At 37.0% G+C, this 16,662-nt stretch overlaps 2 protein-coding genes across 5 annotated transcripts; one reads left to right on the plus strand and one right to left on the minus strand.

The window, feature by feature from the left end:
• Positions 1-819: 819 nt before the first annotated feature.
• On the minus strand, positions 820-1,689 carry LOC307133531 (putative G-protein coupled receptor 141; the record flags this gene model as incomplete). The annotated part of the gene is made up of 1 exon (XM_079828611.1): positions 820-1,689. One exon carries the CDS (start codon positions 1,687-1,689, stop codon positions 820-822), a length of 870 nt encoding a protein of 289 aa, XP_079684737.1.
• Positions 1,690-3,664: 1,975 nt separating this feature from the next.
• On the plus strand, positions 3,665-15,165 carry LOC307133323 (NACHT, LRR and PYD domains-containing protein 3-like). Of its 4 annotated transcripts, XR_013817425.1 has the most exons (12): positions 3,687-3,863; positions 4,071-4,130; positions 4,857-4,932; positions 5,229-5,345; positions 5,879-5,995; positions 7,699-7,806; positions 7,889-9,679; positions 10,846-11,019; positions 13,306-13,479; positions 13,919-14,092; positions 14,548-14,661; positions 14,758-15,164. XR_013817425.1 is itself a non-coding variant. In XM_079828337.1 (11 exons), the coding sequence occupies exons 3-11, from the start codon at positions 4,883-4,885 to the stop codon at positions 14,558-14,560; spliced, it is 2,718 nt and encodes a 905-aa protein (XP_079684463.1). In that variant the 5' UTR covers positions 3,687-3,863; positions 4,071-4,130; positions 4,857-4,882; the 3' UTR covers positions 14,561-15,165. The 4 variants fall into 4 exon arrangements, 2 of the variants coding, with proteins under 2 accessions (XP_079684462.1, XP_079684463.1); XR_013817424.1 differs by lacking the exon at positions 4,071-4,130 and having other exon boundaries at positions 3,665-3,863; XM_079828337.1 differs by having other exon boundaries at positions 14,548-15,165.
• The last annotated feature ends 1,497 nt before the right edge of the window (positions 15,166-16,662 follow it).

The following is a 16,662-nucleotide window of genomic DNA, read 5'->3' on the forward strand; positions in this document are numbered from 1 at the left end:
GTTCACCATAAAAGAGACGCATTTAAAGTAAGAGGAGGAGGAAGTGTTTAATATCCTGATGTCTGGTTACTTTTGGCATGAAGCAGTTCTGAAAAGTAGTAGTTAAAGTATTAAAAGTAGGATGTAGTTAAAACACTCATGCAAGTATTTCAAAGTCCTTTAGAGGGAGCTAAAATACAAAAATTATTCTTCTTTTGCAGAAATTAGTATAAACATCACAGTTGTTGAGCTCTATCACCCCTATAGGCTACCCAACACACATACGGTCAGTGTCATGCACTGTATTTTCATTGCTTTGACTTATTTCATCGTGTTATTTGATTATTTGAAACGGCTTAAAGCCATGGCCTTCACTAAACAGTGATGGATCTGTTGTAAACTTTATGGTTAGCACTATTAATATACTGTTATGAGGAACTTACACCCAAACATTATCACTCTATTGAACTGGCTAGATCAGTGACGTTTGACTGTTTTATTCCAGATTCTTACAAACAAAATAGTTCTTCATAAGTACAAACAGGGAAAAAATCAATATAAAACTAATGTGTGTGTGTGTGTGTGTGTGTGTGTGTGTGTGTGTGTGTGTGTGTGTGTGTGTGTGTGTGTGTGTGTGTGTGTGTGTGTGTGTGTGTGTGTGTGTGTGTGTGTGTGTGTGTGTGTGTGTGTGTGTGTGTTATTTTCCAAACATTCTGTCATGCAAGACAATTGTTTTAAGCTTATAAGGTACTTAAAGCATCAAAAACAAAGAAAAGAGAAATGTAAATCAACTCACTATATCAATAACAATACAGAAACCAAATAAAGTCAACATAGTTGTTATAAACAGAAAAACCATCCCCTTGAGTTTATGTTCACATATACACCATCAAAAACAATCATATCAAAGCAGCTAAAAGCAGTGACAGCAAGAAACACTTCATTTAAATGATTCATTTCTTCAGTCTTATCATATTCACTCACATAATAAACTCTGAATCCTTGATAAGGCACAAAACACAAAAACATGACGGACAGGAGAGGGATGTTTTTCACTTGTGCCCAGAACTCTTGACGTTGACGTGTGGACTCAAATGTCTTAATCAACAGCAGAAAATACAGCTGGAAAAATGCCAGCACACTCCAAATCAGAATCACTAGTATGCAAATAACATAGTTTAACCTCTTAACAGACGGCTTCTGGAGAGCTGGACCGAAATGAAAGCACTGAGTCGAATCATTCTGTGCATTTCCGTAGTTCGCCATAGTTGGGAACAAAGAGCCGAATATGACCAACCAGACGGTCGCACTAGCAATCGAGGCATGAAGGATGCGATGAAACTCTAGCCTGTGCTGCTGATCAGAGTGAGCCACATAATGCACAATAAGAAGAAAGACATAAAAGATGAACGCAAGATACATGTGGGCATAGATCATTATACTGACCATTCTGCAGAAATACACGCCCAGAATCCAGGTTTCATCAGAAGCATAATAGTACATGCGAAAGGGCATCGTGAGAAGGAAAGAGGAGTGCACTGCTATTAGGTTTATCACAGATACTTTGGTGAAAGAGAGACGTCTTTGGGACTGTAGCATACGGGACATTAGTAAAACATTCAGAGTCCCAGCAAGAAAGATGAATGTGTATAAGACCAGAAGAGCAATTCTGAAGTCCTGCGGAAGGCCAGTGTGGGTCATGGTGTTCATGATCATGACACTGTGCTTTAAAAAAACAAGACATTTATGGTTTTACCTGCGCTCATGAAGTTAAACAAGTTATACCGTATTCAATGTTAAACATTTTGCAAAAGAGTCTAAGAAATGTGTTATTATGAGATTTAAGATGAAACATAAACTCACTTTTCAACTCTTTTCGTGGTAAAATGTTTTCCCCTGAAAAATAGATAAAATCATCACATTTCTTCTTTTATCCCCTAACATTTTGAAATGCATGTTGGTCCATCCAATAGCCTTTTCATATAATACCTGTCAAAGTAGAAAAGCACTTGAAGATCCGTCTTCTCTTCTAGGGTGTTTTAAATGTCACTGTTCTTTCACATGAGGTAATATTAGCAGAACCAGAAGTTTTAAACACTTCCCTTGTGATGCTTCTAAACACCTTTCAATTTTAAAGGAAGACGCAAAAAGCAAAATAAATATATTTAAAAACTCTTTTAGTCAGGCTAACCTGAACCTATATTTGTAAAGCAGACGCACTACATACAATGCAATAACCAAAATTACACTGAAACACTATTATGAATAGATCTACTGATCCAGAGCTTGGCACGTCGAGAGAACGATTGCAGACTCTTACCCATTTACCCCAGTATCAATCATATGAATATCAATATTCCTTCAGATTTGATGTCACAGAAACGGTTCATCCATTCACTGTCAGAGAGCACTATTAATAAAGTTATTGTCTCCAAAAGAAAGAATCGACTCTGAACCGCGTAAACAAGTCGTCAGGAATTACAGTCTCTCTTTTGTGAATGCCCACCTATTGCAAATATCTGAGTGAAACATATTTCTTTAATGCTGGACTGGCTGTCAGCTCCAGTGTTTCTCTATGTTAATGCTGATGTGTTTTGTTGTAGTACAGCGCCCCCATGTGTCATCAGCTGACTACTGCTGCTCTGAGCTTCTCTGATGCTGATAGTGATGTTGGGATGTTTGCTCTTTCTGTAGATGATGTTTTGTCCCTGGATGACATGGTTCAGGAGGACACTATCGCTCGACTGGACTGTCTCTATGTCCTGTTCAGAACACCTCACAGTTTGAGAAAAGCTAAGATATTAGACACTTTACACAAATACTGTAGAACATAAAAGACCTGCAGATCTTTCCAGTAAAGAAGAGCAGCAGAAAAGGGCTCAGCTAATATTTCCTCCAGGATCTGAGCAGCTTTGATACTAGATGATGAATCCATCACCATCTGAGACCTTTATGGAGCTCAAACCTGCTGTGCCAAATCTAAATGAAAGCATGTGTGTACTTTACACAGTTCTGATCACAGACCTGAAGGCTGTTTAACAGTAATCTAGCCGCCATCTTTACCCATGAAGCTCTTTAGAGATGAGATGCTGGACTACAGTATTACTGCTTCATGTCCAGAAACACACTGGATTCATCATCTGTTGAACTGTTTTTAATCAAAGGTTAAAGAGCTTTGCTTTTATTGACAATTAATATTGAAAAAGATGAATGACAGAATGTCAGCAAAAGGAAAAACATTAAAGAAGACTCATTTAAAGAAGTTCATTTTGTGTAAAAAGAAACTTAAAATAAACAGATTTTTTTAATTTGTGATATATGTTTTTTTCAAATCAGACTTGCAAGTGCTGTTAAATTTTTTCTTTGTGTGTATGTGTGATTGTAAGACACTAGTGGCAAACAAATTATTGTACATTATGAACTATAGTTTTATGCCAGAAAATAATAACTCAGTGTGCTACTGAAATTAAAGTATTTCTGTATATGTATTGATGTTATTATTGACATTTTACTTGAAATGAGTAAATATTCTAATCTCTGGATCCAAAATAGTCTTATTTGTTCATAATTAATATTTATGAAATTAAAAATCTCATAAGGCTCAAATGATTACTGATCTAAACTAGTACTCTCTCTCATAACTGAACTGTTTAAGAACTGGTTCTGCTGGTTTTCCTCTTCAAACAGGTTTGGCAACTTTTGCCTCCAGAAGTGACAGAATTTTCAGAGTTTTACCACGAGCCATTTTACACCAGGATGTAATACGATTCTTTAACTCTGAAAAAAACATTTAACAGTAATATTTCTAGTTGACTCTACTGGATTTTACACTTGATGAGAAACCCTGAACATGTCAGGAACCAGTAACCTAACATTTAATCCAGGTGAGTGAACATTAGTCAGGTGAGCTGCTTCACTTCCTCATTAACTTAAGAAACCATGAAACGCTTTCTTGAAGTATTTAAAAACAAACATGAAGTACTTCAAGAAAGATGCATTTATTAATCAATTAATTAATTAATTAATGTTTTGGGCAGTGTTGAACATATAGGTCAATCATTTAAAAATGACTTTATTAATTATTGGTACAGATTGGTGAACATTACTTGTAATCATCACAACCTTCTACAAGCCACAACTAAAAATATAAGGTAACCAACAAATGATGTGAAGTTGAATTACTTAAAAATTACAAGTACGACAGATGTTTTTTTTTTTTTTTACTTTAACGTCAAAATTATTTTTGTGAAAAAATGTGTATGTGTCTCAAACGTTGATGTAATTTCTGTGTAAATGAATGTGCGCTTGACACTGTGGAGTGTTAAAACCTTCACTAGCAGGCTGAGAATAACACCAGACACTGTGGGTCGAAATAATCATTATAGAAAATCAGGGACATCAGTTTATATTTTGGACATGTCTATTTTGTTAATCAAGTTTACTGAAATGCACATGTTCAATAAAACCAACACATTTCACATATATTAGTTTAATTTCAAGCATTTTAATTAAACATTTGTTCTTTTTAGACCACAAACAAGTTCATGTTGAAATCTTGATCAGATATCTGTGCATGTTGGTCAGTTTCACAGATGTATTAAATGTTGGCTCACAGTAAACTGTCCCGTTTGTACAATATGAGGCTGCAGTGGAAAAACATTAAACTCTCGTGTAACAAACTTCACAGTCTTTTCAGCTGAGATATTTCTGTTTTAAACACACACAGATGAAATACTGGAGCAAACGTTACATATCTGACTGAACAAGAGAATCTGATGTTTCAGATGAGACCAGTTTTCAACATTCATTAACACGATTGCATATCAAATGAATTTAAATGTGTTGTGTGAGTGTATTTGAATGTGTTTCTGTACCAGAGCAGTTCATGAAGACTGAATGAATCATGGACGACACACACACATTCAGAGATGGAGATTCTTCTCCAGGATGCAGGTACTTCAATCTTCAATTTTAATGTTATAGAAGACACATTTTCTGCTCATAACAGGGTGTTGTGTGTGTTTGCCAGGGTTGGTATAGTGATCTGTTGTATCTATCATATTCTGGTGCCGGATATACAGTATTTGAAGCCACTCAGGGTCTTTAAACACTGTCCAAAGACACACAGATACAGTAGACAGCTAGATGATATATGACAGTCATTGATTGTCTCATCACTCTTCAACACACTGTCTTATGCAACCAAATTGATTCTTGTCTCTCTATTCTGTATCTCTATTGTATTAAAGTCAATGTGAGGGTGACAGATCAATCTCACCGGAGCCCAGCTGTGTGTCCATGAAGAGTTACTGGTCCATGGTGGAGCCAATAAAGTTTGAGGGAAAACACACATCATCTGATCTGAGGTAAAACATTTTACTTCAGATAGACAGAGTGACCACAGACAGACAAATAATGCATGTATTGCAGAATTTGGCAAATATCCACTTATTGTCATAATACATGGGGGATAAAATCCTGTAAGCATGTAGATCTCAGTGACTTCACTCACACTATAATAAAGCACTGCAATAGCAGGAGTCGAGCTCAGGATCAGGTCTCCTCTCACAGCTGAGACAGAGCTTCAGTCCTGATGTTTGCAGTGCAGTGTCTCCAGCACTTTAACATTCTCTCTCAGATCATCTGATTATCAGCATCACATTTAGTCTATCTGACCATTTTAATTTAGTTTTTTTTAAACATTTATATTGCCATAGCATTTGCAGGGTTGCAGAATGTAAAATGAAGACAGTGCAAAGTAATAAATTTAAAAAATAATTTGACAAAATATACCTTCCATACATTGTCTTTATTATATTAATGTCCACTCTACTTAAAATAACTATATTATTTTTTTCTCCATTTTCCTTATTCTGCTGTCTACTCTATTGTATTAAAGTCAATGTGAGGGTGACAGATCAAGCTCACCGGAGCCCAGCTGTGTGTCCATGAAGAGTGACTGGTCTATGGTAGAGCCGATAACATTTGAGGGAAAACACACATCAACTGATCTGAGGTACAACATTTCATAGATAGATAGATAGATAGATCTATCTATCTATGGGGCTCACCTGGAACCCAGCTAATTTTGTCCTCAGTTTCCATGGAGGGCCCACGTGGGTTAGCCCAGATGGTTGATGATGGGACCCAGATAGGTGTTATGTAGGGCTCTTATGGGCCACAACGGGTATATGGGCTATCAAATTATCTGTTTGGGTTACCTTATTTTACAATAAACCCCTAAATACAAACATTACATGCAATCCACTAAACTACACTAAAATGTTAAAGGTATTCAATGAACAGAAACCAGTAGTTCATGCTTTACTTTATTAAGCAAGGTTTGTTTGGAATAATTTGAATATGACTATTATTACATTTACAAATTTATAAAACAAAATTATCAAAAAAAAGTTGAAGTTAAAGTGAAGCTCCTGACAAACTTAATTTGACAAAACTTGTATTGTTTACATACATATCTGTACACTCTAAGATAATGTATTTCACAAACAAATCAAAGAAAAAACAGTGCAGCTCCTCAGTCAGTCATCGCTCTCCCAATGTCCCTGTGAAAAAGACAAAACAAATTAATCAACCATTGTGTTCCTTTTTTATTCCCTTTTTCACAGTTAAAGCCTTTTGGTGCCCCACATCAAGTTGATCTAGATGAAATGCTCAGCAGGGTCAGACAAAAACAGGTGGTGAAGAAATGACACAAGCTAACTGCAAAAAAATTAAGAATTGAGGTGAAAAATTAAGTGTGAAACCATCAGGAACCCTTTAGTCCCCCAGCCCAACCATTTTCCAGAACTGCAACCTAACTGGAGTCTCCAGAAAAGCTAGGTTTCAGGATCTCAGAGACTTAAGTTAGCTAAAGAATCCTAAAAAATTGACCCCCGCTTAATAAGAAATACAAGCGGATGTGTTGTAAAATGGTTATGGTTTCAAACCTGTCTTGGAGCACCACCAGCCCTGCAAATTTTGTATGTCTCCCTATATCTGACACACCCATTTCAGGTTTCCAGTCTTTACTAATGAGCTCATGAGTTGAATCAGGTGTGATAGATAAGGGAGACACACAAAATGTTTTAATTATAAAGTGAAGATCCTGCTGTTACCTACTAGTAAGGACTATTACCATGTATTACCATGTCCTTCAGAAGACATTACAAGTTATTTGGAACAGTATTCTAAAGTGTTACTATATTGGGTATTCTTTGTGCATTTGTTATTTGAATTAGCACTAAATAAAAAAGGAAAAAAAGCACACATTTAACATTTTAGTGTAGTTTAGTGGATTGCATGTAATGTTTGTATTTAGGGGTTTACTGCAAAATAAGATAACCGAAACAGAAAATATGGTAGCCCATATATATACCCGTTGTGGCCCATAAGAGCCCTACATAACACCTATCTGGGTCCCATCATCAACCCATGTGGGCAGACCCATATAGACCCCAAATGGGTACTACCTGGATACTACCCACCATCAACCTATCTGGGCTAACCCATGTGGGACCTCCATGGAAACTGAGGACAAAATTAGCTGGGTCTCAGTTGGGTAGCCCAGCTAGGCCCCAGATATTAGCCCATATGCAACCCCTTTGGGCCCCTTTTGAGCACAGCTGGGTTTGCCTATGTGGGACCTACGTAGTTGACCCAAGTGGGCCCCAGATAAAATGCCCATTTTGAGCCCATGCCTACTCTGTACCCTTGTAGCCCATGTTTAACCCATGTGGGCCCCACATACACATGTTTGCTGTGTAGTGACCAGTCTGTGGATACTCAAGGAACATTTAAGGGAAGACACATGTCATCTAATCTGAGGTATAACATTTCTGTCTAGACAAAGATATTTTACTATTACTTTTACTTCTTTATGTTGTAATCTAATAATTTATTCTTTCAGTCGTGATTCTCAACTGGTCACATTAAAATCACATCTGCTGAAGAAGTTTCAGTGTCTGTGTGAAGGAACAGCAAAGCAGGGAAACCCAACACTCCTGAATGAGATCTACACAGAGCTCTACATCACAGAGAGTGAAAGTGGAGAGATCAATAATGAGCATGAGGTGAGACAGATTGAGACACAATCCAGGAGAGCAGCAACAGAGGACACACCAATCAAATGCAATGACATCTTTAGACCTTTACCTGGACAAGACAAACCCATCAGAACTGTGCTGACAAAGGGAGTCGCTGGCATTGGAAAAACAGTCTCTGTGCAGAAGTTCATTGTGGACTGGGCTGAAGGGAAAGAGAATCAGGATGTCCAGCTCATATTTCCACTTCCTTTCAGAGAGCTCAACTTGATGAAGGACAAAACACTCAGTCTTTCAGATCTTCTTCATGTCTTTTTCCCTGAAAAAAAAGAAATGGAAATATCCAGTGATGCATATAAAGTGTTGTTCATCTTTGATGGTCTGGATGAGTGTCGTCTGCCTCTGAACTTTAAGAGTAAAGTGAAACTGTGTAATATATCTGAATCAGCCTCAGTGGACGTGCTGCTGATGAACCTCATTGAGGGGAATCTGCTTCCCTCTGCTCTCATCTGGATCACCTCCAGACCAGCAGCAGCTGATCTCATCCCCTCTGAGTGTGTCCATCGAGTGACAGAGGTACGAGGCTTCAATGACCCACAGAAGGAGGAATACTTCAGGAAGAGAATCAGTGATCAGAGTCTGGCCAATACAATCATCACACACCTGAAGTCATCAAGGAGCCTCCACATCATGTGCCACATCCCAGTGTTCTGCTGGATCTCAGCCACTGTTCTAGAGAAGATGTTGAGTGAAGCAGAGAGAGAAGAGATTCCCAAGACTCTCACTCAGATGTACACACACTTCCTGATCATTCAGACCAACATCAAACATGAGAAGGACTATGAAAAGAAAGTGAAAGATGAAGACATGATTCTCAAACTGGGGAAACTGGCTTTCCAGCAGCTTCTGAAAGGCAACCTGATCTTCTATGAGAAAGACCTGAGAGAGTGTGGCATTGATGTGACAGAAGCATCAGTGTACTCAGGATTGTGCACTCAGATCTTCAGAGAGGAATTTGGCTTGTATCAGGGGAAAGTCTTCTGCTTTGTTCATCTGAGCATCCAGGAACATCTAGCAGCTATATACGCACACATTTACTCCATAAACAAGAAAAAAAATGTGTTTGTCCAAATCACCAAAACAAGTTTGTTGTCTAAGGTTTTACACCAGAAGAAACATCATTCATTATCTGAGCTGCATCATAGAGTTGTGGATGAGGCTTTACAGAGTAAGAATGGACATCTGGACCTTTTCCTGCGTTTCCTTCTGGGTCTCTCATTGGAGTCCAATCAGACTCTCTTACGAGAACTACTGACACACATAGGAAGCTGCTCCTACAACAAAGAGGAAACCGTTCAGTACATCAAACAGAAGATCAGGGAGAATCCCTCTCCAGAGAGATCCATCAATCTGTTCCACTGTCTGAATGAACTGGGTGATGATTCACTGATGCAGGAGATCCAACATTATCTGAGATCTGGAGAAATAAGAGAAACCAAACTCTCCTCTTCACAGTGGTCAGCTCTGGTTTATGTGTTACTGACATCAGAGCAGAAGATGGATGTTTTTGATCTAAAGCAGTTTTTTGGAGCACAAAATACAGCAGATGAGGTTCTTCAGAAGCTGCTGCCTGTGGTTAAAGAATCCAGATCAGTTCAGTAAGTCACACTGACAACAATCACTACACTGATAAAACATGATCACATGTATGATTTTAGCATGTGCTTTCGTATCAAAGCAACAAAAGGGAAGTTTCCTCATAAGCCCATCTCTGTCAGTGAGCAGGAGAGTGTGTGAGACACACTTACTAAAGCAGCTGAGAAGGTTTGTGTGTGTGTGTGTGTGAGAGCTGATGATTGTAGAGGTCAGTATGTGAGACGTGATGAAGGATTGAATGTGATGACGATCAAAACTGACAGCAAACAGCAACAGTGTCTTTAACAGTGTCTTTTTCTATATATTGATTCTGATGATTAGGACTTTTTGTCCTCTAATGATGTTTATCTGAATGTTTTATTGACTCTAGAAATCACATTTGTAATTTACACATTTTATTCTATAATTGCTGCTGGTATCAGTTCATCATGCACCTCTAACCAGTGTTGGGAGTAACGCGTTACAAAAGAAATGCATTACAGTAACATATTACTTTTTGCTGTAACGCAGTAGTGTAAGGCATTACTAATCAATTTCATCTTTAACTGCCATATCTGTCATATGTTGTTGCCCCATTAAAAAGCTGCAAAACACATTTAAACACATTTTAATTTGATATAGGCCTATATATAATTATTTACATTCATATATAAATATAATAATATTAATTGTTTTTCATGAATGTATTTTATAAGAATACAAATAGTAATTTGTGTTTTTATTAACATGTTTAGATTTTATAAAGTTACTGTACATCAAAGTTTTTTTCAAGAATTGCTTTTTGCTGCTGAATTATACGCTTACCTAGTTTAATATATTTTTGTCATAGCTTATGATTATATCTTGTTATTCATTTGTATAATGAAGAAGTGTGTATTTAGTGGATTGTGTTTTACAAATAAACAAACACTGATGTATAGATATTCTATAGTGAAAAAATATATAATGATATATTTATGGACTTTCCTATGATTGAATTTATTTACTGAATTTAATAAATGACTTTAATATTTGATGATACTTTTAATATTTTTTAATATAATATTTATGAAACTTAGACTGGACCTGTTAATGGTGCCGTGGATTCTCTTTCTGATTGTGAAGTTCCTGCTTATCTGAGCTGTAGATCCTGATCTGAGAGACTGAAGAGTGTCATTGTTCTCTACAGGTTGAGTGATTGTGGTGTTACAGATGAAGGTTGTCCTGCTCTGGCTTCAGCTCTGAGATCAAACCCCTCACACCTGAGAGAACTGAATCTTACTGGAAATACACTAGGAAATACAGGAGTGAAGAGGCTCTGCGGTGGACTGAAGGATCCTCACTGTAAACTGAATATACTGGTGTAAGATTGTATAAATATGTCAACATCCTCCTCCATTTTCTTCATATGGTCAATAATGGACAAAATATACAAAAACTAAACAAGAAAAAAATTGTCCTGATAGATAATTTTGTTGTTTAATCTTCATTAGATTCTTATCAAAGTTTTCGACAGATTTGTATTACTAATACAAGACTCCTCTGTTTCGAGCCGGTGTCCTGATCACCTTGTCAGGTTTATTTTGTGACGAGAACCGTTTGAATGTATATTACCCTGCTTATTATACAGATCAACAATCTGATTCTGACCTGTAATGCAGCCTGAATCATAATGACTCCGTCATTAGGTTTTTTTCTCCATTCTGTCTCCTGATGGAGTTTGGGTTCTTGCCACTGTCGCCTCTGGATTGCTTAGCCGGGGACATTTAACCCCCTCGAGTCGGTCGGTCGTGACTGCGACTTCTTTCAAAAACATTTTTTGATGTGGCAGGTAATTTAGCTTGTTTTAAGCAAAAACTCACTTCATTTTGATTTTTTCCCCCAGAAAATGTTACTTATCTAGTAAATTAATCTTGATTTAAGAATTTTAAATATTTGGACTGGAAACAAGAAAAAATACTAAATAAGAAGAGCATTTTTTGTAGTGTAGTCAAATCTTTTGATCATTTAAAATATAATAGGCCTTGGTTGACTACATTCTAAATAAACTACAAAAAAGATATTTCCTTTGTACTGTTTGTACTCTCAGTCACATACCTGAAGCTCATTCATTATGCAGGTCATTATGCAGCCCATTATGCGTTCTTTTGTTATCTCAGGTGTGATACCCAGCATTATACATTAACATTCACGCCTCCTCGTATACTGCCTTTATAAAGAAAAAATGTCTTACAAATTGTAAATCAATATATTGTTTTATGTGTATGAGTAGGCTCAATGATTCTCACATCAGTTTTTTTTTTTCAAAAACCATGCATAAACATTATTCTCTCAAAAATACAAGCATCTACATACATGTTGCTTAGATATTATGGTAGCCCAGTTTGTGCTGAATACAGTGTAATGACACCTTTTCCATTAATATGTTTATAAGCAATTGAAAAAAGCACAAATGTCAGAGCATGTCAAAACTTCTAAAGGACCCCAAAACAGCTCAGACTTCTAGGGGTTAATATTCAACAATATTATTGATCTCCCTGTACTGGCGCTGCTGTATGAGAACTGAGCTGGACGATGACTGTTTTCTACAGAGCTTCTTTATAGATGAAATTAACTTGTTTAATTATTGATGATCTTTACAACAGAACTGAATCAACACTGAACTGACTTCAGCTGAACACTGACATTATTTTATTATAGAGCTGCTGTACAGCTATAATGAACTCTGTTTGCATTTTTTAATTATTTTCTTGTTTAAAGCGATATAGAAAGGTGGCTTGACTATTGTACACCTACTTGCCACATAAGTAAATAACTGGACACAAAATATTGATTTGAGTTTAAATATTTTATTATCATGAAACTCAAAGCTTCCACAAAGTAAAGCAGATCTAAACCAAGACTAACAAACAAGCTCAAACAAGATGACCATTTGAGTGATAATATAGTCATAACACTTATGACATGGATTTTCACAAAATTAAGAATTTTTTGGACATTAAAAATGTATAAATTGAAACAAAGTCTTACATGTGTATTATAGTTTTTATTGATTTTGGTGTAGTTTTCAAAAGCAAGTTGTACAGTTTCAAAACTCTTAATACTAATTTAACAACAGTTAATGAGGGAATTATTGGTAAATCTATACATTTCTATAGACATAAATTCTGTAGAACTGCATGATTTGGATAACTAAATGAATTGTTACAGTATTAGCAATTTAATTAGATAATAACCACAATTTTCAAAGTGTGTGTGTGTGTGTGTGTGTGTGTGTGTGTGTGTGTGTGTGTGTGTGTGTGTGTGTGTGTGTGTGTGTGTGTGTGTGTGTGTGTGTGTGTGTGTGTGTGTGTGTGTGTGTGTGTGTGTGTGTGTGATAAAAAAAGAGAGAGAGAGAGAGAGAGAGAGAGAGAGAACATTTGCAATATGTGAACACAGAGCAAGATAGATTACAAGAGAGAGCAACAATCAAAAAAATGTGTCCGTCTGAGATGATTCCAAATGAGGGAGACAGATGGCATCAAATACAGCATTTTACATTACAGTATGCCATGTGGTTCTGTAAACAAAGGCCTTACCATAGTAGAGACTGACAAATTACTGTAAGATCCTGAACTGAGAGACTGAAGAGTGTCATTGTTCTCTACAGGTTGAGTGATTGTGGTGTTACAGATAAAGGTTGTGCTGCTCTGGCTTCAGCTCTGAGATCAAACCCCTCACACCTGAGAGAACTGGATCTGACATTTAATAAACTACGTGTGACAGGAGTGAAGCTGATCTCTGATCTATTGCGGGATCCTCACTGTAAACTAGAGAAACTGAGGTAAGATTGTATTAATGTTTCAACATTCACCTCCATTTTTCCTCTTGTGTTGAACAATTAAAAAAATTAAACAAAAACTAAACAAGACTAAATGACCTGCCAGATTATTGAAGATGATTTAATCTTCATTAGATTGTTTCTAAAGTTTGACATAATTTACAATATTAATGATAATATAAACATGAGTGGACGGTGTAAAGATGTGACAACTGTGCTTATATCATACAGTTGTGTTTAGGATTTGAGGTACTCAGATAACTAAAAGATTCTTCCAATTTTAATGATATTTTAACTAACCTGCTCAATCAGCATGTAGAAGCAGGTCTGAACCTGTTAATGGTGCCATGGATTAAGTCTCTCTTTCTGACTGTGAAGTTCCTGCTCATCTGAGCTGTAGATCCTGAACTGAGAGACTGAAGAGTGTCATTGTTCTCTACAGGTTGATTGATTGTGGTGTTACAGATGAAGGTTGTGCTGCTCTGGCTTCAGCTCTGAGATCAAACCCCTCACACCTGAGAAAACTGGATCTGTCATTGAATAATCTAGGAGACTCAGGAGTGAAGCTACTCTCTGATCTGAAGGATGATCCACATTATAAACTGGAAACGCTTTGGTGAGTAATGATGATTAAAACTTCATATTTTAATTGTAAGCTAATTTAGTATCTTATGAGGTTACTTTCCTGCTAATGGTGACACTATAAACATGTTTAATAAGAGTTTGATTCATTTATTTATTTAATATGGTAGTTTATAGGTTAGTAACAATTCAATTTTTATTTTAATTTATTAAATAACTCACACTACTTTTTTTGTCATAAATAAAACTGACCCAATGACAGAAAGAGGACAGTCATACAGGATTATAGATAAGGGTCAAGGGTCATCATTCATGAGGATTTGGATGCAAAATAAAAATCTGAATGTTTAAAAACAGCTTTGAAAATCATGTGTCACAGTGTTATATTATAATATCTCACTTAATAGTCTAAGTAGTTTCTTTTAGTTGTTATAAAGTGGATAATGCAGTAATGTCACACACATTTGACTGTCTGTGTTTTACTTACAGGTTTATATTTTAGTGTGACCTTCTCTGGATCATATGATGGAGAATAAAGAGCCACTACAGACACATCAGATTCAACAGAATCAACAGACACACACCCATAGTGATCATCACAGTGTAATAAACATGATGCAATACGTGTGTAATATATGGTCTGATGGTGACGTCTGGTTCACTGCTGACTCTTTCATGCTTTCATTCTCACGTCTACAGGCAGCAGGATATCTGAAGCCCCACACCAACAACACAACAGTCAGATAACAAGATTTACACTGTAACCACTGATTTACACTGAACAAACCCATTGATTTACACTGAACAAACCCACTGTGATGGAAACAACATCCTTCATTCCTTTCAGTTGATCAATCTGATTTAAGAAGAATGACTGATCAGACCAGAAACTGTGTTGACTGATCTGAGAACAGTTTGAGACATTGTTGAGATTTTCTTTGTAAATACATTTTTATTCTTTAACTTTTAAATATGTTTTAAATATAGATATTTTATACTTTGGGTATTTATAGAAGGTTATATTATGTTGTGATTGTGTATTTTAAAGCATTTTGGTTCCAAATGTGCTTTATAAATAAAAGAGTTGAGATCTCGTCTGAAACTCTAGATCAGCGCATCTCAATCTTTCAGATCCACAGAGCCCCAAATATGACCATCCTCCTGCAGCAACTATATATAGTGTTTCTGCTGCCAAAGGTCTCTTACTACCAGAACACAATCAGACACACCTCAGCTGACAGCTGAAAACTCTTCACCACATCCTCCTCTCTATCCTCCTCCATCTTCTACCACTTCTTCTCTGATTACTGATGACGGCCACCTATTTGACTGATAAAGTGTGAAGCATCATCATCCAGTTCTCTACGACACTCACACACAGATCATCCGTCATTATCCTACTGGACCTGTCTGCTGCCTTTATGGTACTTTGGTGACTTTAACATCACCTCACATAAAGATCTTTAAAGGTTTCCTGGAGAGAACTGGTGTCACAACAGCTGATCTCTGATGTTCATTTCCTCATGTGTTTCTCCATTATAACGGTAAGAACAATATCACACACTGACCGCAGGTCTCTCTCTTTCTGTCCAGTTAGATCATTGGCCTGTTCCTGCAATCTTGAGCTCTCAAACAGAGTTGAAGCTGATGAAAAATATCTGAGTGAAACATCATATTTCTTTAATGCTGGACTGGCTGTCAGCTCCAGTGTTTCTCTATGTTAATGCTGATGTGTTTTGTTGTAGAACAGCGCCCCCATGTGTCATCAGCTGACTACTGCTGCTCTGTGCTTCTCTGATGCTGATAGTGATGTTGGGATGTTTGCTCTTTCTGTAGATGATGTTTTGTCCCTGGATGACATGGTTCAGGGGGACACTATCGCTCGACTGCACTGTCTCTATGTCCTGTTCAGAACACCTCAGAGTTTGAGAAAAGCTCAGATATTAGACACTTTACACAAATACTGTAGAAAATAAAAGACCTGCAGATCTTTCCAGTAAAGAAGAGCAGCAGAAAAGGGCTCAGCTAATATTTCCTGCAGGATCTGAGCAGGTTTGACACTAGATGATGAATCCATCACCATCTGAGACCTTTATGGAGCTCAAACCTGCTGTGCCAAATCTAAATGAAAGCATGTGTGTACTTTACACAGTTCTGTTCACAGACCTGAAGGCTGTTTAACAGTAATCTAGCCGCCATCTTTACCCATGAAGCTCTTTAGAGATCAGATGCTGGACTGCAGTATGACTACTTCTTGTCCAGAAACACACAGGATTCATCATCCACAACCACATGTCTGAACGCATTTTTCCCAATGGGACATTTCTAAGTTTTTAACCATAGGAAGAGTTTTGGCTTGTAGAAAAGACAGAGGCGATGAATGACAGAATATTAGCAAAAGGAAGAGCATGAAAGACAAGTGTTAATTTCCTTTACACTTTTGATTTTTGAAATGACATTAAAAGAGACGTTTGAATGGTTGTTTGTGATGAACGTCTCGGTTACGTATGGTAACCCTCGTTCCCTGAGGGAGGGAACGGAGACGTACGTCGGTATTACCAACGAATTGGGATCACTTCAGAGAGCCCCTATCAGCTTCGAAAA

This window comes from Gobio gobio, assembly GCF_949357685.1.
Source record: "Gobio gobio genome assembly, chromosome: 11".
NCBI lineage: Eukaryota > Metazoa > Chordata > Actinopteri > Cypriniformes > Gobionidae > Gobio > Gobio gobio.

Coding starts and splice junctions, on each gene's coding strand:
- LOC307133323 (XM_079828336.1), top strand. CDS start 4,883: ATGGACGACACACACACATTCAGAGATGGAGATTCTTCTCCAGGATGC. Junction 5,346..5,878: donor CACACATCATCTGATCTGAG/GTAAAACATTTT, acceptor ATTGTATTAAAG/TCAATGTGAGGGTGACAGAT. Junction 7,807..7,888: donor CACATGTCATCTAATCTGAG/GTATAACATTTC, acceptor TTATTCTTTCAG/TCGTGATTCTCAACTGGTCA.